Source organism: Phocoena sinus, chromosome 4 (assembly GCF_008692025.1).
Source record: "Phocoena sinus isolate mPhoSin1 chromosome 4, mPhoSin1.pri, whole genome shotgun sequence".
In the NCBI taxonomy this organism is placed as follows: domain Eukaryota; kingdom Metazoa; phylum Chordata; class Mammalia; order Artiodactyla; family Phocoenidae; genus Phocoena; species Phocoena sinus.
The window spans coordinates 140343796-140366254 of NC_045766.1; the positions used below are offsets into that span (position 1 = coordinate 140343796).

Below are 22459 nucleotides of genomic sequence, written 5' to 3' on the forward strand. Positions count from 1 at the left end.
TTACAAGTGTGTAGGCTGTGAACTGTGAAAGTGAAGCCATAGTTTTCGGACAAGTGAGCACCTTGTAGACTGTGGTGATTCCTGGTATGATCTGAGTTTTGTGGGATGTGGTCATTTCGAGAACAGACAAGAGTGGTGGGAGTGACCGTCCTGGTGGGAACTCTGGCACTAGCTGTGTGATGTTGGGCAAGTCACTGGCCTTCGGGGCTCAGTTTTCTTGCCCGTAAAACGAGTTGGGGAGGAGCAGAGGGCAGACGTTCCCTCTCCTTGGCTTCCTGTCAAGGGAGCTTTAACACGTTTGCTGATTCTCAGGCCCCACCCCAGAGGTTCTGACTTACTTGGTCTGTGTGGAGTCTGGGAATTGGCATTTAAAGAAAAAGCTCCCAGGGCTTCCCTGGTGGCGCAGTGGTTGAGAGTCCACCTGCCGATGCAGGGGACACGGGTTCGTGCCCCGGTCTGGGAAGATCCCACATGCCGCGGAGTGGCTGGGTCCGTGAGCCATGGCCGCTGAGCCTGCGCGTCCGGAGTCTGTGCTCTGCAACGGGAGAGGCCACAACAGGGAGAGGCCCGCGTACCGCAAAAAAAATAAAAAAAATAAAGAAACGCTCCCAAATTACTGAGCAGTCAGGATTAGGGGTTACTGAAATGGAAACTCTCCAAGGCCTCACCTCCTGACCCAGCCTCATCAGGTGCTACTATTCATAGTCTTGGACACCAGACAGCCTGGCCTCAACCCCCAGCTTGCCTACTTACTTGCAGTGTGACTTTACGCAAGTGAAAACCTCTCTGTGCCTGGGTTTTCTCATCTGGGAAACTGAGATAGTAATAATCCCTACCTTATAGGGTAGTTGTTATTGTGAGAAGTAAGTGGGTTAAAACACCGAGAGCACTTAGGACAGTCCCTGTCCCAGAGCCCACAGGACAGGAGAGTGAGCAATGGTTATCATTTATTTTATGGATTCGGAGATCTCCTGTGTCCCTTCTAGTCAGGAGCAGGCTTTGCCCATGCTGGTGTTGACATTTTGTAGTCATCCAGTTGGTTCTGAGAAATTCCATGTGCCCTTTTAAAACTCTGAGCATTCCTGTGAGAGCATCTGGGAAATACTATTTTCCTTGTCTTCACAGATGGGAAAAAGACAAGCTTGGAGCTGAGATTAAAACCACACAGTAAACCCAGTCATGCAGCCCTTACGTGCATGTAGTGTGTGAAGTAGGGAGGAAGGCGAGCTGTGTTGACCCTGGAGATAACCTTCCTTAGTCACTATTTGTGGGTTCTCAGGTATAGTATACCTATCCTTGCCTGCAAATCTGCCATTCACCTTGAACCATCACACCCACACTCTTCAGTAAGGCTTGGTGTCCACCTAGATTCCCTGTTTCCTTTAAGACGTGGGCTGTAACTTCCCCAGAAGGATTCTTCCAGATTGGAGACCCAACATGGCAGAATAGAAAGACGTAAGTGAGAGCCCCTGGGGCTTTCCTGCTCTGAGCGCCCTTGACCCTTTTATTGAGTCCTTCTCCTGAGTGTCTTATCTGCATGACAAAGGGGTTGGGTCATGGATGAGATCATTCCAAGATACTGTTTTCTGTCCACTGTCACGATTTTTGCTTTATCAATATATGACTATTGTTTCTTTTTCTTTCAACCCACTGTAAAGGTGCTCATTTAAAAATTAGCCTCATGCTAAACAAAAATACCCATGATATATATGCGTGTGTGTACATATATGTAAGTACTCTATGATAAATTAAAAGTTATTACTAAAGTAAGGAAGGTTCTTCTGTGTAGCTCCAATCCTAAATTACATCTCTTCACAGTGCACACCCCACACTTTTCTCTGGGCTCCCCTGGAGTAGAGGGTTTAAGTCTTTCTTAGGTAGGAAGCTCCGTGGGAAATTTGACCCCCTGTGGAAGCAAAGAATGAGCCCTGTGGCTGTCATTTTGGTGAGATCCTGGGGCTTTTAGGCGAGTTCAGCATCACTTCATTGAACTTAGTGGTTGAACTAAGGGACACGAGAGGCAGGCAGGGCACAACATCACCCGCTCTCTTTTTTGATTCTGTCCCCAACCCCAGAGAGGTGGCCTCCTGTCCTTTAAACAGGCCCTCCCTGGGGATCGCTGGCTGCCTCTGTGCAAGGTCAGAGGAAAGTTGTTATGCCAAGGCTCAGATGACAGAAGCTGGCACGCCGAGAGCTTTCTCCAGCAGGGAGGAAACACCCCTGACAGAGAGGGTCTGAGGAGGTCAACAGTGTGTTGACTTTTTCCGGTAAGAATTTCAAGCCTGTCTCTTGGATCTTGAGCCAGACATTAATGTTTAACCCCAGCTGGCTCCCTTTTACTATGAAAGCTCCTATTATTTGCAAACTTCAGTTTGTAAAAGAGTTCAACAGACCGAATTAAAATGACCACGGCAATCCTGAACACGTGCGCTGGATTTTACAGCGTTCTGCACTTTGACCCCCATCTCTCGAGTCTCTGAACAGCCTGGTGGGGCGAGAATTGTTACCTATGAGTGAGCCCAAAGCCAAAGGGTGCACAGGGACACGGTGGCCATGAGATTTGATTGGTTCCACTGACGCAAAGCCCAAAGGGCTCTGTCAGTCAGGAAGCTTCCATAGAGTGGTCTGATTGTGAATATCCTAAATGCAGTTCTGGGCTTAATAATTTTATCATCACATCAGACAGAGGGAGAATATAGGGGTGCCCTGTAATGTGGCAGGTTGCTTGGGCGGTGCTTACATTTTGGCTGCATTTGGGGATTCTCAAAGTGTGGGTCGCCAACCACCTGCCTCAGAATCCCCTGGGGTACCAGGAGATGCTTGGGATTCTGTTTTCTGTGGAGCGAGGGGATGAGCCATATTACTCTCTGGATGTGAAGGGTCTGGCTTGTTTTGTTGTTTTTGGACCATATACTATATTTTATTTTATTTTTATTTTTAAAAATTGAAGTATAGTTGATTTACCATATCGTGTTACTTTCAGTTGTACAGCAAAGTGATTCAGTTATATATATACATATATGTGTATATATATATATTCTTTTTCAGATCCTTTTCCCATGTAGATTATTACAAAATATTGAGTATAGTTCCCTGTGCTATACAGTAAGCTCTTGTTCTGTATTTTATATACAGGAGTGTGTATATGTTAATCCCAGTCTCCCAATTTAGGGACTGGCTTGTTTTAAAGTTGCATGTATGGGGCATGGGAAGGGTATAATCCTGTTCCTTCCCCCTTCATTTCTTTTGGAGGGTAACTCTTTTCTTATCTCTATCAGTCCCAGCTCACCTCAGAAAAATGGTGACTGATGCGGAGATAGATGGCATTAGTTCTGACTTTTCTAAAGTCCTGTAATTCTTGTCTGAGCATCTTAATATGGGAGAAAGGTGAGTCCTAGGTCTGGCTCAGAGGCAGCTGACTGCCTGGTGTACAGATTTCTCCATGTAGAGTCAGAAGGAAATTCAGCCTCTTTTATCTGTCCATCCATCTATCTATCCATCCATCTATCAATTCATTTGTTCAAGGTGTCCAATATGTGCCAGGTGCTTGGAGTATAAGGAAAATAAGACGCGGTCCTTGTGGGGACTAAGTCTAATTTAGATAGGAGCAGAAGTGTAAGAAGAATGGACTTGAGAGTGGTCAATTTCATAGACATTTAAGATGGCTTCGAATGTGAGATGTTAAAAAAAGAAGGAAATGTAAAAACCATTGTAGGTAATGCAGACAAGCCTTGCACAAAGGGCAAAAGACAAATATCTTTTTATATTACATAGTTCTTCAAAACAGAGTTCCCTGGATTTTAGCACTTGCTTTGAGATAAGCCTGTGGATTATTCTGCAGTGGGATCCTTGCTCGCCCATGAATCAGCAACCAGATGTCGACACCAGCACATTAGTGATCATCTCTAACCATTCATGCAACTTATTCTGCGGATTTAACTTTGAAACTATGATTTCAAAGAAAACTCTAAGTAAGAACATCCAAGAGACATTTTCCAGCTATATCTCTAGTTCCAAAGTGCGGGAATGACGTTGATTTAAAAGCAAACCCTATCTTCCTTCATAGGAAGTCTGTTGTTTTAATACTTTTCTAATGACTAGCATCTAATAAAATAGCACAAATTTACACTGAGGTGCTACCCACGCACTCAGGGTAGAGTGACAGACTTTCTTGAATAGCAATTCACATTGAAGCTGACCAACGTACACGTGGTTTGACTTCAACGTGGTTCAGTAGGAGAAGTGAAATGCTGGATGAGGGCTGTCTGGAACACGCGTGCAGTTCCCACAGCCCATGCCTAGGCGGCGTGGTCCCACAGGACTCCCTGATGAAGGTGAGGTTCTATACCTGTGGTAACTGAGCCCTTGAAATGTGGCCACTCTGACTGGTGCTGAGTATTTAATTGTATATAATTTAAATTAAATTAAATTTGAATCTAGACAACCATATGATGTGTAGTAGAAAGTTACAGCTAGGACATGGCTATGAAAAATCAAAATGGCTTTTCTTCTCTCTTTCCTTCTCTCCCCAGCTCTCCCTCCCCCCTTTTTTCTGACCGCACTTTTTTATTTGGTCCAGAAATTAACATAATAATCACAAATTTTCTTAGTACTTCTAGCTTGCTTAATTCGTAAATGTATTTTGCACAATCACTATTTCAGCACCCTATTTAAAGTAGTGTACGTCAAAACTCTTTTTAAGGAAAATGTCTTTGCTATCAACAACTTGTAAAACACATCATTGCAATTACTTTCTGGGGGAAAAAACCCTTTACATTGTTAAAGTACTACTAGACACATTAGTGTAAATAAAATGAAAGGAACTTCAAAAGTGTCACAGTCGTTTCCATTCCTAAAAATAAGTTGGTGACGAGCCGTAGCTTGAAACAGGTGAGAGTAAGTGAGCGTTTCAGTTATATGTCCGTTAATCTCTGTACAGATTTGAACAAAATAAGCAGCAAGCGATATCCTGGCTCCTTTTTTTTTCTGCTTGCCTTGCCCCACCTGATCCTTCCTCTCTCCCACCTCCATGACTACTGGATAGAACAAGAGGGCAAAGTCGACACTAAGGAAGGTGGCTCCCAGAGAGCCATGTGAGGGGCAATTACTAGAAGAGAAGTGAATTGCAGGTGAGGTGTGGGTAGCACTGGGAGAGTGAGACTTGCACTAGGTTCCTTTGGGAGTGACTCTTTCTCAGTTTGTTCTGATTTCCTCTGGGCTTTGACTCTCCATGGGTGGGGACATGGAAATGAGAACCAAGGTCATCCTTCCAATCTTGTCCAGTAGCTGCTCAATAAATACTTCTTTTTTTAAAAGAAATTATTTTATTGAAGTATGGTTGATCTACAATGTTGTGTTAATTTCTGTGGAACAGCACAGTGATTCAGTTATACATATATTCTTTTTAATATTCTTTTCCATTACAGTTTATGACAGGATATTGAATATATAGTTTCCTGTGCTATGCAGTAGGACCTTGTTGTTTATCCATTCTGTACGTAATGGTTTGTATCTGCTAATCCCAAACTCCAGTTTATCTCTCCTCTATCCCCTTTCCTTTCGGTAACCATAAGTTTGTTTTCTAAGTCTGTGAGTCTGTTTCCGTTTTGTAAATAAGTTCATTTGTTTCATTCTTTTAGATTCCACGTATAAGTGATATCATATGATATTTGTCTTTCTCTGTCTGACTTACTTCACTTAGTATGATAATCTCTAGGTCGATCCTTGTTGCTGCAAATGGCATTATTTCATTCTTTTTTATGGCTGAGTAATATTCCATTGTGTATATGTACCACATCTTCTTTATCCATTCATCTGTTGATGGACATTTAGGTTGCTTCCACGTCTTGGCTGTTGTAAATAGTGCTGCTATGAACATAAGCGTGCGTGTATCTTTTCAAATTAGAGTTTTGATTCAGCAATCCCACTCCTGGGCTTATATCCAGTCAATAAGCATTTCTTGAATAAGTAAAGGATGTCAGAGCATGGAAACCACTGTTCCAACCTCAGGGAGTTGTGGCCCAGCCCAGTTTATTCACCTCTCAGGAATTTTAGAGGAGTTAACCAGAGAATGCTTGGACTGTGTTACTAGGCTGGTATTTACTGGCAGCAATAAATACTGTAATGAAAAATACTGTAGAGCATTGAATATTTAAGCACACAGAAGGGAACTTGGCCTTTGACATCTGGCTGTAGCAGATTGAATAGTTACAACATGGTTGCAAAACATAATCTAATTTATAGTGTGGTAGAATCAGTGATTACATACCCTTGACAGTGGCAACCCTCACTAAAATATATATTTTTCTCCTTTCTACCTTATAGACAGTATTGATAAACCAGGTACATCATTGCCTGCCTGGGCCATAGTTCTACTTGCAGTATCATTGTCATTGCTTTTGATCCTGATCATTGTTCTGATTATAATGTTCTGCTGCTGTGTCTCCAGGAAAGAGAAAGAAGGTAATTTTTGTTGTTGTTGTTCGTACAGATTTATATATATTTTTGAACTTTTGGTACAAGCATTTGCAGTTTGTTAGCTCATCAGCTCTTTCAAAAGGTATATTGGCTTTTAGAGTCCTTGAAAGGGAAATGCATGCCATTCATAGAGAGGGAAAGGACTTTCTCAAGAAAGGAAGCCATTCCTCTGGGGCCTGAGTCAACCCCCCAAGGAAGACAGATCTTCACACTTTGAGAAGGTGATGAGGCAGTGCCTTTCTCATCAAAGACGCTGACTATTTGAGTTTTGTGTTTACTGGCAAGGATATAAGGCTGTCGCAATCTGTCATTTAGATGCTATGTTTTTTCTAGAATAATACCCACCTATCTGAACATATCAAAAGATTTTTTTCTATTTTGTAGAATTCTGAGTCTCCTTTTGTAGGTGAATATTGGTGTAGTGGTAGAAAGAAAAACATGGTTTTCTGTTAACAAAAGTAGTACAAATAAAGTAAATAAAAATAGTTATACATGTCTTCTAAATGAAGTCTTTTGAGATACCCCAAGATATATGAAGGAGTGGCCTTGTTTGGGGGACAGGCCAACATAGAGGTGAGCTTATTAATATTAGCGTGGGTTCATCAACATTGGGGTGGGCTTATTCTGGAGTTAGTTTGTGATTTCAGAAACCACAGGGACTTTGTCATATGGGCAGCTCAGGACTTTCCAACTGTTGAGTGTGTGTGTCCATCTTTGTCTTTCTTTCTCTCATGAAACCTCCATGTACTCCTACTGAATATTTAAATTAAAACATTTAAATTTGAATATTAAATTAATTTTCTTAAAGTTAGAGTTTTGATGTTTAGCTACATGTCAGTTTAATTGCACTTTTAATTTTATTAAGACTAACTGCCACTCAATGAGCACTTTTTGCATGTCTGCCAGGCACCATGTTACCCAACTCTTTTACTCAGAATAGTTCTCTTAGTGAGATATTCCATGTGAAGTTCATGGTCCAGCCTTAACTAGGCTAATTGTCTAGCCTTAGCTCCTGCATGGGTTTGGTTTGTCCTTGGGGAATTAATTCTGTGGTATACCTTTATTCTTTAGGAAACAGAAGTGAAAAGTAGTAAATACCTGTTGACCCATATTTGATGGGAATTTGTTTTTACCTAGGAGTTACCCTGTATGCCACAGATGCATTACTCAAAAAAAAACCAAAAAAAACAAAAAAAAAACCAAAAAAAGAACACTGGATTTTAATGAAAACTATGAATAACTTAAATTTTAATTTAGAACTGACTAGGATTGTTCATTGCCTTCAGATTATTATTTCTGACATTAGCTATTGTGGCATATTTGGAGAACATTCTATTTATTTGGACTTCTGCATCTCTTAGGCTTTTGTCTGTCCCACGCCAGCCTAGTAAGAAGCTTTGTGGCCACACAGGATGTGTACCAGGGAGATTCTCTGATTCTTAGCTTCCTCATTTACAAAATGGGGATAAGTCTTATCCTATAGATTGGTTATGAGAATTAAGTAAATTAACATAATAAAAGTTTGTGTGATCGTGATCTGTCCTAGATTTTATCCTTCATTTAACTTTGAAAAGTTGATGCACAATGGACGCTACACTTCACCTTGACATAAATGTATAGGATCCAGTGAACACTTGGATTGTCCCATGATAATTATTTCCATGCTTACAAATATTAAATAGCAAGTGTTTTAAAGAGTATTTTCTGGTGCTCTGCTTTGTTGGTGCCTGGAGAATTCTCGGTACTCTGCCTGGTTTACTGGAGACTGACTGAGGACGGCTGAGGACCCCACTCAGCGTGGCCTGGAGGCTTTGGGATCGAAGCTTCACAGGAACACTAGTGACATTCCTCTATTACCAGAGGGACACTAGATAATCTCTCCCCTTCAATTCAAATAAGATTGCTTCTGAGGTTCAATTTGAGGTGTGAATCAGCGGATGTTGTCAGAACTGCAAATAAGTGAGAACATTACCCAAAAAATAAGGAAAATGAATATTTTTTTGATCGTGATAAAGCTTGATACCTAGGAGCCCTAGATGGGACGGTGAAAGTGCAAAGCACACTGGCTTTAGTACCAGATGGATGGGGGCTGCTGTGTGTTACTCCCCATTGTGAAATGCTAGAGTCCCTCCAGTCCAAGAATCCATTGATTAAAAACATTAGCAATTTAATGAGAGCTTTTGGGGTGTGGACACAACTGTATGAATTGATAACATTGGTACATATTGATTGAAAATGTATTTCAGAACGAAAGAAATATAGTGCTGAAGCAATGGAATTCCTTATCTGTTAAAGACATGGTTATACTCTTGTAATAATATCTAGTTTGTTAAAAATATGATAATGCTAACACCTACCTCTTGGGTTGTTTTGACGATTAGATGAAATAACACCTTGCATAGCACTGGCAGGGTGCCTGAACAGGTAAGTACTGAATGACTGACAGCATGGACAGGGAACACAGAGCATCTCTTTATGGTGAACAGTAGAGTCTTTATAACCTCAGAAATTAGATTCAGTACTCACTAAGTACTTACTGGGCACCTACTATATTTCAGGTACCCAAGTATCACAAATACTTATATTTATGATAGTGAATAGCAAATTCTGCTTTCCTTAAGCTTGGAAGTCATTTGATAGTTCACTGTTGGGAAGCTTAATATCTATTGGATCACAAACACTCAGTAATGTGAGTATTTAAAATCAGGGGACCTATAAAAATTGATAAGATTTTATTTTCAGAATAACTATCCTGATTTTGCTAATGTGATTTTCTTCCTTTTTTTTTTTTTTTTTTTTTGCAGAATCTAGCTATCAAAGTGAAATAAGGTAAGTTTGAGATCACACCAATTTTCTGAAAATAAAAAACAAATGAAAACCAACCAACACAGACACACAGAGCTGTGGGATTTTAGGATTATGTTACTCAAAATTAGGTACTAAAAAGGGACAACTCTGAAAAACACATATGCCAATCACAAACTCATAGGGCAACATTAATTGCAGAATAAAATAGGTGGGTTCCTACTGCCTAAGTTTGACTTGCTCACTTAGGAAAGTGGAGTGGAATTTAGTTGGTGTCTGGCATTCGCAACTCTTTCCACAAGAGGACACTCTGTACTGTGACTGTTGGCCCTCCTGCTTTGAGTCAAGGCTAGAGATGTGAGGGCCATTTCAGGGATGTCAAAGAGCCAGGCAGAGGTCCTGCTGGAATTTCTGGGGTGGTAGAGACAGTGAGACCAGCTGGGTGACTAAGGCAATGAGACCGAACAGGCAGACAGATTAGGAGTGTTCACAGCTCACTGTTCAGGGTGGAGGGACAGAGAAATTCCTGCCATCCTCACGGCTGTCCAGAAGTAACTGCAAACACTTTTAAGGTAACTATGCCAAGCACTTACTAAAGCCGTTTCAATGTCTGCAATATTTACATAATTATAAATACACTCAGGGGAAGGATTTTTAGACAGTGGTGATTTTGTTGGGGGTGTTAAAACCCCATCTACTTTTCAGTATTTTATTAGATAATTTTAATATGTAAAATGTTGTGATTTAAAATATCTTCCGGCTACATGTGGTGAAGGACGATGTATGTAATCATCATGTAACAGATACCATCCATTTTCCCTCGACCCCAGTCACTCCCTGGTGATAACGTGGGTTCTCTTTCTCTGAGGATGCCACAAAGCAGCAATCTGAAAATGCACCTCCTTTGGGGCCTGACTTTGGGTAAGAGGAGAGGAAGGAAAACTGACCTCTGTAATTATACTGGAATTTCTCTCAATTGCTATCACCAGCAGGCTGGCGGTCTGAATGCTTCTGTTCGTCATTATTGACTGTGTAATGTCAATTCTATTCTCTGGGATCTTAGGTGATTTCAAAACGTAGTACAGTGATCAACAGCTCTTCAAGGCAATGGGTAGAGAACAGCAATAGCAATGGCAGTACCAATCGTGACACAAGTAGCAACAGTAAGAGCCAGCATGCGTGCCTAGCATGCGTGCAAGGCTATTTTACACTTGGTGGAGGTTATCTTCCTGAATTCTTCCAATGATTTTATGAGACCATTTTTCCATTTTGTAGATGAAGAAGCTGAGGGGTATAGAGAGGTTAAGTAATGTGCTCAGTATCTCCTGTCCAGAGAATGGAAGGGTCCGAATGTGAACCAGCTGACCTTGCTCAGGGCCTGAGCTCTTGTCTGTGTGCAACTCTCACCCTTAGATCCAAGTGTATTGGGCCCAGGGGAGAAAAATGGGGCAGCTCACTGGGCCCCCGTGTTGTACCTGTTTCCCCTCCCACTGGGTCAACAGTGCTAACTCTAGCTGCTCACAGATTTCTACTGCATTAAAAGAACATATATATATATATATATATATATATACATATATATATATATTTCGTATATATATTTTTCCTATAGCATCAATGCATGCTTATTTTAGAAAAAATTTTTTAAGTAAAGATAGTTTATAAAAAATGGTTTTAAACTCACCCCTAATTCTATTGCCCAGAAGTAACCGTTACCTAAGTACGTATATATTTACACACACGTGTGTTCACCAAGATACACACACACGTATATGTTCTGTGAAATTTGGATCATAATAAACATCATTTAATATCTTTCTCTCCTCACTTGACACTATTCTGAAGATTATTTCTGTTGACAAATACTTGCCTGCAATGTTTTTGTTTCATTTGCTTAATAAAGTTTTTTATTAAAATATAACTATAGAAAATTACACAAATCGTGAGTACGTAGCTTGATTAATTTTCATAAAACATGTGGACCTGGACTGCTGATGCAGAACTAGGACACCCCCAGGACCCCAGCCCCTACTCAGGCCTCGATGAAATCATCTACTGCCTCTTCCTCAAAGGTCATGTCTTCTGACATCTATCCCCACATCCCCAGAAGTTAGAGTTGTATAAACTTGATATAAATGAAGTCATGTGATATGTCTGCCTTCTTGAACTTCAGGCTGTGAGATCAATCATATTACTGAATGTAGATGTCAGTGGTTTATTACTATATGATACCAAGTAAGGGGCATATAGGCAGTTGATTTTTCCATTTTACACTTAAAGGGTATTTGGGACCGTGACGAACATTACTGCACTAAGCGATCTTGTGTGTGTCTTTTGGTGACATGTATACCAGTCCTCATTCCTGTTTTGTATTCTGTTGGGTATAATCTATTAGTGCAAGCTGGGTCATAGGACAGGTATATGTTCAGCTTTAGATGATGTTACCATACAATTTTCAAAGTAGGTGTAGCAGTTTACACTTCTACCCGCAGTGTATGAGAGTTCTCACCTGTAATAATTTTTACAGGTGGCATGGAATTCCACTTTAGCGATGCATTGTCATTTATTTTACTAGTTCCCTACCTATGGCTGGGCACCTGTGTTTGCACTTTTGCTAGTATAAATAGCTCATGAATGAACATTCTTTCAGATAAATCTTTGCACATACCCTTGCGTATTTCCCTTGCTTATTATAATCAATTCTTAGTGGTAAAGCATATTTAAATATCTTTGGGTATCCATTGCCAAATATTTAAATATCTTTGGGTATCCATTGCCAAACTTCTTTCCCCCGGGAAGCTGCACCAATTTTTGCTTTATTTCAGAGGCTGGCATACTTCTTCTATCAAGGGCCAGATGGTAAAACTTTGGGGTTTTGTGGGCCACATGGTCTCTGTCACAACCACGCAACTCTGCTGCTGTAACAGGAAAGCAGCCATAGACAATATGGAAGCAGAGGGGTTCCAGTAAAACTTTATTTAAAAAAACAGACAGGGAGCTGGATTTGGCCTGTGGGTCATAGCTGGCCAGCTCTGCTTTATTTGGTCACTGGTGTCTGAGAGTTGAGTACCAACCACCTGGGGACTGGAGTCTATGGACCTATCATGATAAAGTTCCATTTCTCCCCATAAGAGGAGTGTGCGAGACACAGGGCATCTACACAGCCGTGCTGGTGGCTGTGAGGGTACATCCCGTTGCTAGCCACCCTCCAGAGGCCAGTGCCTGAGTTTCGGCCTCGTGGTGAGTTCATCGTGTGTGAATGCTCTGGGTGGAGTAGTGAGACGCGAGCATCCATTGCTGATTAACATTTGGCTTTTTCAAATGGTCTAATTCTAGGAAATCTGCAAATATGAAGACAAACAAAGACACTTCTGGGACAAAGTTAAAAAGCGGGAATGAAAACTATGGCTACAGTTCAGATGAGCCGGGGACCACAAGTGAGTGGCCAGGTGGGTGCAGCGGAAAGATCTGGAAGGGAAAGTGTCGGGAGAGAGGCTGACCCATCAAACACCGGCTTCTGAAGGCGGCTGCCTTAGTGGTTGGCGGTCATTATTTGGGGAGTAATTTTTAGAAGAAAGAGACATTCCAGAACTAGAAATATTCTAGGAGAAGATAACAGTCAAAACCCACCTATTTGTCTAAAGTTTAAAAGAAATCGAGGTGGAAATCTAAGAGTTTTTTAAAAATAATGTTTTTATCAGTGTTTTCTCTCTTTTAAAAAAATGCTTCTACCTTAAAATGTGTGAAGAGGCATTTGAATACATTGAGGGTAACTGCCCCCAAACTTCAATTAAGTCTGAAATTCAGCAAGAAATCTTTTCCTCTTCAATCTGACAGTCATAAGGGGGGGGGGTGTCTCTGAAACCACTGTCACTAGTGAGGGACAAGGGTAGTATCTGAACCAAGATCCTTTTGAAAGCAGTTGAGAGAAAGAGAGATGGTACAAATTACCCCTTAGCGGTTGGGGAGGGAGACTGGCCCTCACAAGTTGCCGGCAAAACAAATTCCAGAGATAGAGTTTTGGTTAATTGATTCTTACCGAGAGGCTAGAAAACTTTTATTCACTGAGATTGGGACTCTATTCTTGGCAACCCCATAATTTCCATTTTTCCGTGGCTGTCTCCTATGTACATTCCAAATTGTATGCTTCAGATTTAAAAGAATTCCACAAAGCATAGACAGTTTCCTTTGATAATCTGATCAAAGCCTCTTGCAGAATTTCCTGTGATAGAATATTTATTCATTAATATTTTATATGATTAATTAAGTAGCTTGACCAAAATCATGGCCCAAACTGAACCTCTCTGGCTCCTTTTTTTCCCCTGTGTTTATTTCCCTCGATGAGCCATTAAAGCTATGGATTCATCTTGTCTCTGGATGAGACTAACCTGTCAAGAAAGGAATCGATTTTGAGTCCTTTTGCTATGTTTTTAATTTCATTAGAAAGATAAAGTTCTAAAAATATGTACCCTCAAGTAAACTTAAAAAAAAACCGTTTGTGGTTACAGATTATTGATGCCAGCGGTATACGTAAAAGCAAAGGTATTTCTTTATGGATTGGAATTGGTAGAATAGGTAGTGTGGCTTTGGTCACTTGTGACTCTAAAATCATTTTGCTGTTGCAGAGACCGCTTCTCTCCCTGCAAAGTCCTCTGAATCCAGTGTTCCAGAACAACGTGTCAGTAGGCAACCGTATCAGGTGATTCAGACATTCTTCTCCCTTTTGGACTTTTTTTTTTTGGCTACTTAAAAACCCTTCCCCTATGGTAGGTGATTACGTTACATTCATGATGGACAAACGTGGCCTTTGCTCACCTCCAAGTCAACGGGCCAGCATGGAGGAATGGGGCTGGAACACGTAGTATCTCTTTGTAGTGGGCTTTTTTGGGAAAGACCAGAAGTTTAGTTGGGGGGCTGGTAATCTTGAGGTGTCAGTTAGACGTCCACACAGAGGTATGGGGCGTGCAGATGGATGTGTGAGTCTGGGGCTCCAGGCAGAGGCACGATTTCAGGTGTTCCTGGTTGCTAGGCAACTTTTGATGGACACCTCCTTCCAAGGGACATTAAACATAAAGAAAACCATCCATCAGGAACCGTGAGGACACCGTACGTTCATTTTCCAACACTGAGTTAGCATTGGTTGTCACTCGTGAATGAATTCGAGTTCATATGCAGAAAATATGACTCCTTATATCTAAAAATCATAGTAAACAAATGTGCATATAACCAGGACCATTTTCTGGCCTGTGCATCTTCAAAGGAGAAGTACTTGGATGCGATTCTGCCATAATGTCCCCAGTGGGTGTTTTCCCCATTTAGCTTTTGGGAAAGCCAGACTCACAGATTGGTTTTCCGGCAGTTTGCTGGATCGGGTGGCCTTGGCTTTGTTCTGCCTTGGAGTTGCTACTGGCCTGAGGGGCTACTGCTGAGCGTGTGCCTTCGAAGCCCCATCTCTCCTTCCTGGCGTAGATGTTCACTTGAGTTTCCAGGCGGCTCCAGGCTGTAATATTCCTTCCTGCGGTCGGGATTCAGCTCCATACATACAGCTTGCCAGTGATGTGTGCCTCCCAGGCCTTTGGGGGGAAGGGGAGCTTTGACTGGTGCTCAGCCATGTATCGGGAGGAACAAAATGATGCTATTAGTGGCAACCAAGGTAGCCAGGCGGGAAGACGTATGAGGGGTCTTCACAAAAGCAGATGGGCCTACGTGACAAATTGTGAGCCCCTGGTACGAGTTCAAGCTACTTCCTCAGGCTGGGTGGCAGGGATATAGAGACATAAAATTCTTCCCATCGAGGCTGCTCTCTTGGGCACATATATCTCTTGGCTGTAGAGATGCAACCGTTTCCCCTTCGAAGGGCTGGTGGCTTGACTAAGAGATGGTGGGTGAAAGGGAGTCATCGCTGGGCTGTGAAGGATGTTTACTGTCAAGACCCCCCGACTGGACCTGAGTGGGGAATGCGGTCTGATGAAGTGGCTCTCTCTTCCCCAGCGCCAAGCATGGCCACTCCAAGAAGACACTTAAGCCAACCTTTACTTCCGTGGCCTTTCTGTGGTTACCTTTTTCTGTTCTGTGTCTTTCCACCTGACAAGCCACAGTGCTCAGGTCTGCAGTGGAGTATGGGGCAGGTGGGGAGGAGATACAGAAGAGGGTCATGTCAGTTGATTCCCCTTGATATAAGTGAGGAGAAAGGGGAAGTCTAGATGCATTTGGATACAGGAATGGAGGATGACGTTTGGAGCTCTGATTGGATGCTCCTAAGCTTGAAGTGTTGTTTTGAAAATATACAGGGAGAGAAATTTAAGAAGTTTCTGCTACTTAGACATGTAACCAGTTAAATAATCTATTGGTGGAAAAAGCACAGTGGCCATTGAGGTGCTGGGCCCTGGGGGCTGGTAACACACATATCCGTGTTTCTTGAAGTGTTTGTAAGGCTACTAGGGAAGCAGGGCATCTTGGCCAGAGCACCAGGGTCCTTAAGAAACAAAGAGGATGAAAGGAAGATGAAATGTTTTTGCCTGGGCTAGAAACTGACAAATGGTTTTTAAATAGCTGGATTTTTCTAAGCAAGGGAACTTGGACAAGCACATTTATGAAGAGGCCTGTCTTTGGTCATTAAGCAAAGGGCGCCTTGCCGGTGTGGGCCCAGGCACTGTGTCCTGGATGCCCATTTGAAGAACCTGAACGTGGGATGTACTGTGAGCTATGCTTCCCGTGAGGTAGTTAAAGGAGGAGGGAGCAGACAAATATCACATAATATCACTTCTGTGTAGAATCTAAAAAAATGATACAAAAGAACTTATTTACAAAACAGAAATAGACCCACAGACACAGAAAACAAAATTATGGTTCCCAAAGGGGAAAGGGGGAGGAGAGACAAATTAGGAGTTTTGGATTAACAGGTACACACTACTATATATAAAATAGATAAACAACAAGGTCCTACTGTATAGCACAGGGAACTCTACTCAGTATTTTTTAATAACCTATGAGGGAAAGGAATCTGAATATATATACATTGGGGCTGGCCAAAAAGTTCATTTGGGTTTTCTGCAACATCTTATGGAAGAGCCCGAACGAACTTTGTGGCCAACCCAATATATGTAACTGAATCGCTTTGCTATACACCTGAAACTAACACGACATTGTAAATCAACTGTACTTCAATTAAAAAAAAAAGGAGGGAGGGAAGAAGATGGTCAGTAGAGGAAAGGGCTGGGCCTTCAGTAGGTCTCTTCTGTGTCCTTATTCCAAAGAGGACATAGTCCTGCATGTCATCATCTGGCCACTGAAGAGCCACCAGGTGGTCAAGCCATAGCTTGTAGAAGCAGGTCCAGGCGACCCTTAGCCAGAGGTTCCTTTAGAACTTGCCAAGGCCAGGCCTGCAGCCCAGCCTGGTCTGTATGGCCACGCTCCCTGCTGTGCAGGCTCATGCGGACTTTCCTCAGGACTCCTTAGGCCACGGAGCAAGGACAGTGCAATCTGTGCTTTCTTTCCTCATAAACTTTCTCCATGTGCAATGAGCTTTGCTCCCTGGAGGGCCCAGGACAGGAGAGCTCTTCAGAGCCCCGTCCGTTGTCCTTTCATCCTGCCTTCCTCTCCACTTGTCTCCGTGTGACTCATTTTGTCCACTTTGCCGTCCTTGCTGCTGTGGAGTGTGGCCACCCACGTGGGCCTCAGGGGCCCAGAGCAGGTGCCCAGCGAGACTCCTGCCTGAGAAGCTGGCTTGTTAGAGCTCAGGGTGGTTGACTGCAGATGACACAGTTTTGCAGAAAATCTGCGCTAGGCTCAGGTCCCGAAAAAGTTGTCAGTTAAACCGAGAGATCTCAAGCTGTGAGTCAGCCTGCAGCAAAAGCACAGCCCAGGCCCCATCACTGTGGAGCTGGTTGGGTCAGATGCAAGTCCTGTGGGCGGAGACAGGGTGTGCATGACAGCAGCTAAGGCTCCTGCTCTGGGTCAACAGGTCTCACTCAGAGCAGCGCCATCTTGGCTTTGGCAAGTACAACAACTCACAAGTCCACGTGTGCGTGTTCTCTCCACGCTGTCTTCTCTTCTGCTCGGCTGGTGTCTTATTTGCCCTCTGCATCGCAGGAGGTCTTACGTAGTGGACGGCCATTGACTACACACAGTCTGGCACAGCATTCATTCTGGGCATTCCTTACACAGTAATTCCTTCCAGTGGAGAAGGTTCTCAAAGCCCAGCATTGTGCTGTCACCAATAGGGCGACACCAGGAGCCCGTGTGCATACGGACTGATCACCACAGTGAAATCATGACAAAAAATATTATTTGACAAACATAGACGAGGATGCAACATTTTGTTTTGAATCCCTGAAGAAAGATACATGATTCCAGGTCAAACTGCCATTTGGCTCCTTTGTAATCTTGGTCACTTTGGGTTTTCTTCAAGGCTCTCTCGTTCAAACATGATCCAAGAAAGGGGAAACCCGAAGGGCCTGGGGTGCTTAGGGGACTCATCACTGTGGCCTTTGGGATGTCCAGTCTCTTGGCCCCCACCTGCAGACTTCCTGTCTCAGTAGAGCTGGGGAGGTAGCCTGGGCATCTCTGCATTTTAGAGCCAGCTGAGGGGGCTCTGACACGTGGCTAGATTGAAGGGTTATTGGCTGCCTTACAGTAAGATGGCAGTGGGGCTTGCAGGAGGGGAGAGTGCGACTTTACCAAAGATGGACTTGCCTACTTTGTCATTTCACCCCATCCAGTACTTATGATTTGCTCAGAGTCCCAAGGTATTCATGGTAACCACACTGGGCAGAGGCTGTACTGGACCCCTCCCCGGGGTTGATGGTGCCTGTACTCTTGCTGGCGTCATGTGGACTCCCTTACAAGGAGAGAAGGCCCTGGAGTCTGTGGCCGTGTCTGCTCAGAGCTGCGCACAGTCGCTGAGGAGAGGGCGGTTTTCGGGGTCACTCCCGCCCAGAGTTCCACCACCTGTGTCCATCCGCAGCCTGCATCTTCATCATGCATTGCCAAGTATGATTTAAATCACACCCTATGCTCAGCAGTTACTCGAACAGGAGCCTGGATTCTTAATGCTTTAGGAAGGGGTGAAACCCTGTCGCCACGACACCAGCCCCCCACAACTCTCACTCCTCCGACATCCTTCCCGTTAAAGTCCGGAACACCAGAGGTCCACTCTGCTGTGGGGAAGGGCAGCATGGATGTCGTGGCGAACCTCTTTTCTCAGATCTCCAGTTGTCTCCCGACGCTTTCGGTGCTGACCGTCCTTGAAAACGTCAGAAGGGGTGAGGGCTCAGCTCAGAGAGAGTGTCATCAGGGACAGTGTCATCAGGGACAGGCTGTGGGCTGGAGATTGGCTCCGTAGAAGGCCAGCCACTGTGGTCAGAGGCCACAGGGGGCCATGGCTGATGTAGGCCAGGGCCATTGGGAGTTGCTGGCTTGTAAACCATGGGAAGACGCCCCCGCTAGCCGCCTGGAGCACCTCCCATGCTCATCTCTACCTCTCAGCCCACTGCCTTGCCAGGGTGCCCCGTGAACTTGGGGCTCTTTACCAGAGGCTGAGATGGAGAATCCTCATTCCTATAACCAATGGGCAGAAATGCGGGAAGTGTTTCCTGTATCCTGGGTACCAAAGAATGCTCACTGAGCGTGGAGGTGCAGCCAGCACCTAGAGGCACACTTATATGGGTACCTGCTCATCGAGCCGTGGTCCTCAGTACAGAGAAGCTCTTTGGGAGTGGGGGGAGGGCTTGTTAAAATGCACACTCCTGAGTCTGTTCCAGAATTTCTGGATCAGAATCTCTGGAAGATACGACCGAAGAAAGGGCATTTTTACCTTGTTCCCCAGGCAATCTGCTTTAAGGAAATTGTTTTGTGGCTCAGCGTGAAAACAGACATGTATTCACGTAGAAACACATAGAAAACAGACACGTATTCACGTAGAAACAATGTATTGCATTGTTTCTAAGGGAAAGTCATTCTGAGTTTTGGGGGTTTGCTTACATCTGTGCATTTGGAATGATCTGTGTTCACAACCCCACTGCATGGAGCTTGCTACAGAGCATGGAGGATCTGAGATGCTTGTGGTGGGGCTGTGATGAAGATCAAATGGAAGCGTCTCAGCACCGGAATATTCCATAACCACATGGCACCATAGCTGAGGAACACTTTTTAAATCTCCCGTGTTTTAGGTGGGTCTAAGGCACATCGCATTCAATATATATGAAGGATAGAAAGAGGATTTGGGGCTGTAGAGACCCCAGAGCATGCACTACATTTTAAGGAGGCTCAGAAGGTAAAAAAAGAGACTGATTTTACAAACTGACATTAAACCAAAACATGGCACTTTTCTACACTGATTATTTCTATCCTGGCTGCATCTCCAGTTAGCATTATATAACACTGACATTATTTTCCAGACAAGAATTTCTGTTGGTGAAGTACAGATAACGCAGGAGTAACCGCCCACGAAACACACTGGCACAAAACTAATAAATAAAATCAGAAATTCTTTCTGAAAATTACAGTTAATGGGAAAGGGAAGCACCTTTTATTTTGATAGGAAGTCATTGGGTTTGCAAATACTTTGCATCATGATGAATATTTCAATCAAACGATCCACCTTTTCCTCTCCTTGACTCGCTGTCAGTCCATTTTTCTGGTTATTTCAGGCAATTCTGTGTCTTTCCTCCTGACTCTTTCAGTTTTGGGGGGTGAGGTTATGAATAACTTGAAACCTGGACGATGTCTTCCCTGCTAATCTTTTCCCCATTGAGGTCAACAGAAATAAACTCTTGATAAACTTAGAAAACAACAATGGTTGGTGCAACCATGTCATGGGGACAAAAGGCAAACGACAGCAAACATCCCAGGCATCATCACAGCAGAAGCACCGCCTTTATGGTGCGAAGTAGCCCCATCAGACCTGTGGGGCTACATCCTTGTGTGATGTCAATGAATTAAAACCATGAGTCAGCGTGATTCCACCCCCAGACTTGCTGACGTTCCATTGTGATGTAAATTATTTATGGTGCCTAGTTACATTATTTAAGGTGTTAAATGCAGCTCGGGTGCCCTGGAGTCGGAGTCGGCATTCTCAGGGTGGCAGGAAAATATGCTGCATGTATTGTATTTTATTTTAATTATTTATTTATTTTTTATGTAAAGGACTGATGACTTTTAATTAATTAATTAATTTCGTTTTGGCTGCATTGGGTCTTTGTTGCTGCACACAGGCTTTCTCTAGCTGCGGTGAGCAGGGGCTACTCTTTGTTGTGGTGTGTGGGCTTCTCACTGTGGTGGCTTCTCTTGTTGTGGAGCACGGGCTCTAGGTGCACGGGATTCAATAGTTGTGGCACACGGGCTTAGTTGCTCCGGGGCATGTGGGATCTTCCCGGACCAGGGCTCGAACCTGTGTCCCCTTGCACTGGCAGGCAGATTCTTAACCACTGTGCCACCAGGGAAGTCCACTGCATGTATTTTAATAGGGCAACGCTCTTCCACAGGCATTGGCCCCTCAGAGGAGTGAGTGGTCTGCTTGGTAGTACATTTCAGAATGTGAGAGCCAGGAACACTGTCCGAGGAGACAGGTGGGTGATCGACACGGAGTCAGTTCTTCAGTTTTGCTCCTTTCCTTTAGAAAGAAAGTGTACTATTTAAAGAAGGGTAGAAATATTTTACATTTTCATACAATGGTGAGAATTTCCATAGGAATATTGAAAAACAAAACAGTGAATCTTTACTGTAATTTGCCTTCATACAAACACTGGATTCTTTGAATTGGATCGCTCTTCAGGCCCTGTACTTGGGAAACATCTGCAGTGTGTGTTATTGAAAATCATAGAGGAAGGACCTGTGTTAACGTTTGTGCTCCTCTCTGCACCCTCGTTTTATCTCAGCTGACGAGTTGAGCGTCCTTCTCAAGTGTGCTGTTATGATGATCTCGACCAACTCAATCTACCCTTTTCTCTCTGTCTCCAGGGATCTGATCAGCACCAGCTGGGCCCAGCAAGTCGCCCACAGGTTTCCTTTAACGTGGCCAGTCCTAAGAAGGTCAGGAATGTGACTTTGGTATAGTACAGGCATCCCTTTGGCTCCACATGGCACTTGGCTGATGACCTACATCGCGACGATATCGTCAGTGCTCGTGATGATGTCATCCCTGCTCATGACGATGTCATCATTGCTCACAATGGTGTCGCCATTGCTCTCCATCATCCTATGGCTGGGCTCCAGCTTTGCCAACATGACCTAGAAGAAGCGATGTTGGCATCATCGGAATGGATATTTTATATGGAGGGAAGGAATCCATTTTCCCAGCTTCTAAAGTGGAATTTGACTTTTAAAATGTTTTGAGATTTCAGTGAATTCCATAGTTACTAAGTAAAAGCTGCAAATTCATCATGATCGTGCTTTTCATCACTCAACACTCCTGCTTGCTGACCCAACAAGTGGTAGATAAGTCTACATCCCACCATGACATTTAAGAAGTTTTTATTACCTGAAATCCTATGAAGTGATATTTATGTATGTTTACTATGTGGGTATTATTGCATATTATCTGTGAAAAAAGGATAAAAATTAGGATCAATCAGACATCTAAAATTGCCCAGAATGGGGAGCTCCCTGGTGGTCCAGTGGTTAGGACTTGGCACTTTCACTGCCATAGCCCGGGTTTGATCCCTGGTCAGGGAACTAAGATCCTGCAAGCTGTGTGGCGTGGCAGAAAATAAAAATAAAAATTGCCCAGAAAATCAGAACTTATAGGTTATAAGTAATTTTAAATTCTAAAGCTAATGTGTACCTTGAGAAATATCTCATTATTGAATATTGACATGAAGACATTCATTTTTATCTGCTCCCTCATCAGTCTTGTTCTCTTGTCCTCGGATGAGTTAGATGTGGATTATGTTTTGTGGGGGACATACTCCAGCCATGAAAAAACTGGAAATGGGCAATATGTTCTTTCATAAATAAAAGGGAAAACACCAAAAAACTTGTATTGCTTTTCTTAACTCTTTACTATTCAGGGGGTAGTTTAAAGAATCATAGAGCTTAGGAACCAAGAATTTTCCAAGAAACAAAACAGAGACCTCTATAAATTTTTTTTTCTTTTTTCATGTAGAGCTTTTCAGTGTATTTTGCTGTCCACCCCATCACTTCATATTTAACGTAGAGGCTGTTATTTGTCTGTGCTCTG

At 43.2% G+C, this 22459-nt stretch overlaps 1 protein-coding gene across 8 annotated transcripts in view; it reads left to right on the forward strand.

Annotated features, from left to right (window-relative positions):
* IGSF5 (immunoglobulin superfamily member 5) overlaps window positions 1–22249 on the forward strand; it is a 43821-nt gene extending 21572 nt beyond the window's left edge. For 4 of the 8 annotated variants that reach the window (XM_032631272.1, XM_032631275.1, XM_032631271.1 and 1 more), the window contains 5 exons: window positions 6325–6462; window positions 9282–9306; window positions 12619–12731; window positions 13908–13981; window positions 21241–22249. In XM_032631272.1, coding sequence (XP_032487163.1) covers window positions 6325–6462; window positions 9282–9306; window positions 12619–12731; window positions 13908–13981; window positions 21241–21336 — 446 coding nt within the window. In that variant the 3' untranslated portion in view covers window positions 21337–22249. The remainder of the gene's footprint in view (window positions 1–6324; window positions 6463–9281; window positions 9307–12618; window positions 12732–13907; window positions 13982–21240) is intronic. The other 4 variants (XM_032631274.1, XM_032631276.1, XM_032631273.1 and 1 more) reach the window with 3 other exon arrangements.
* Window positions 22250–22459: the final 210 nt, after the last annotated feature.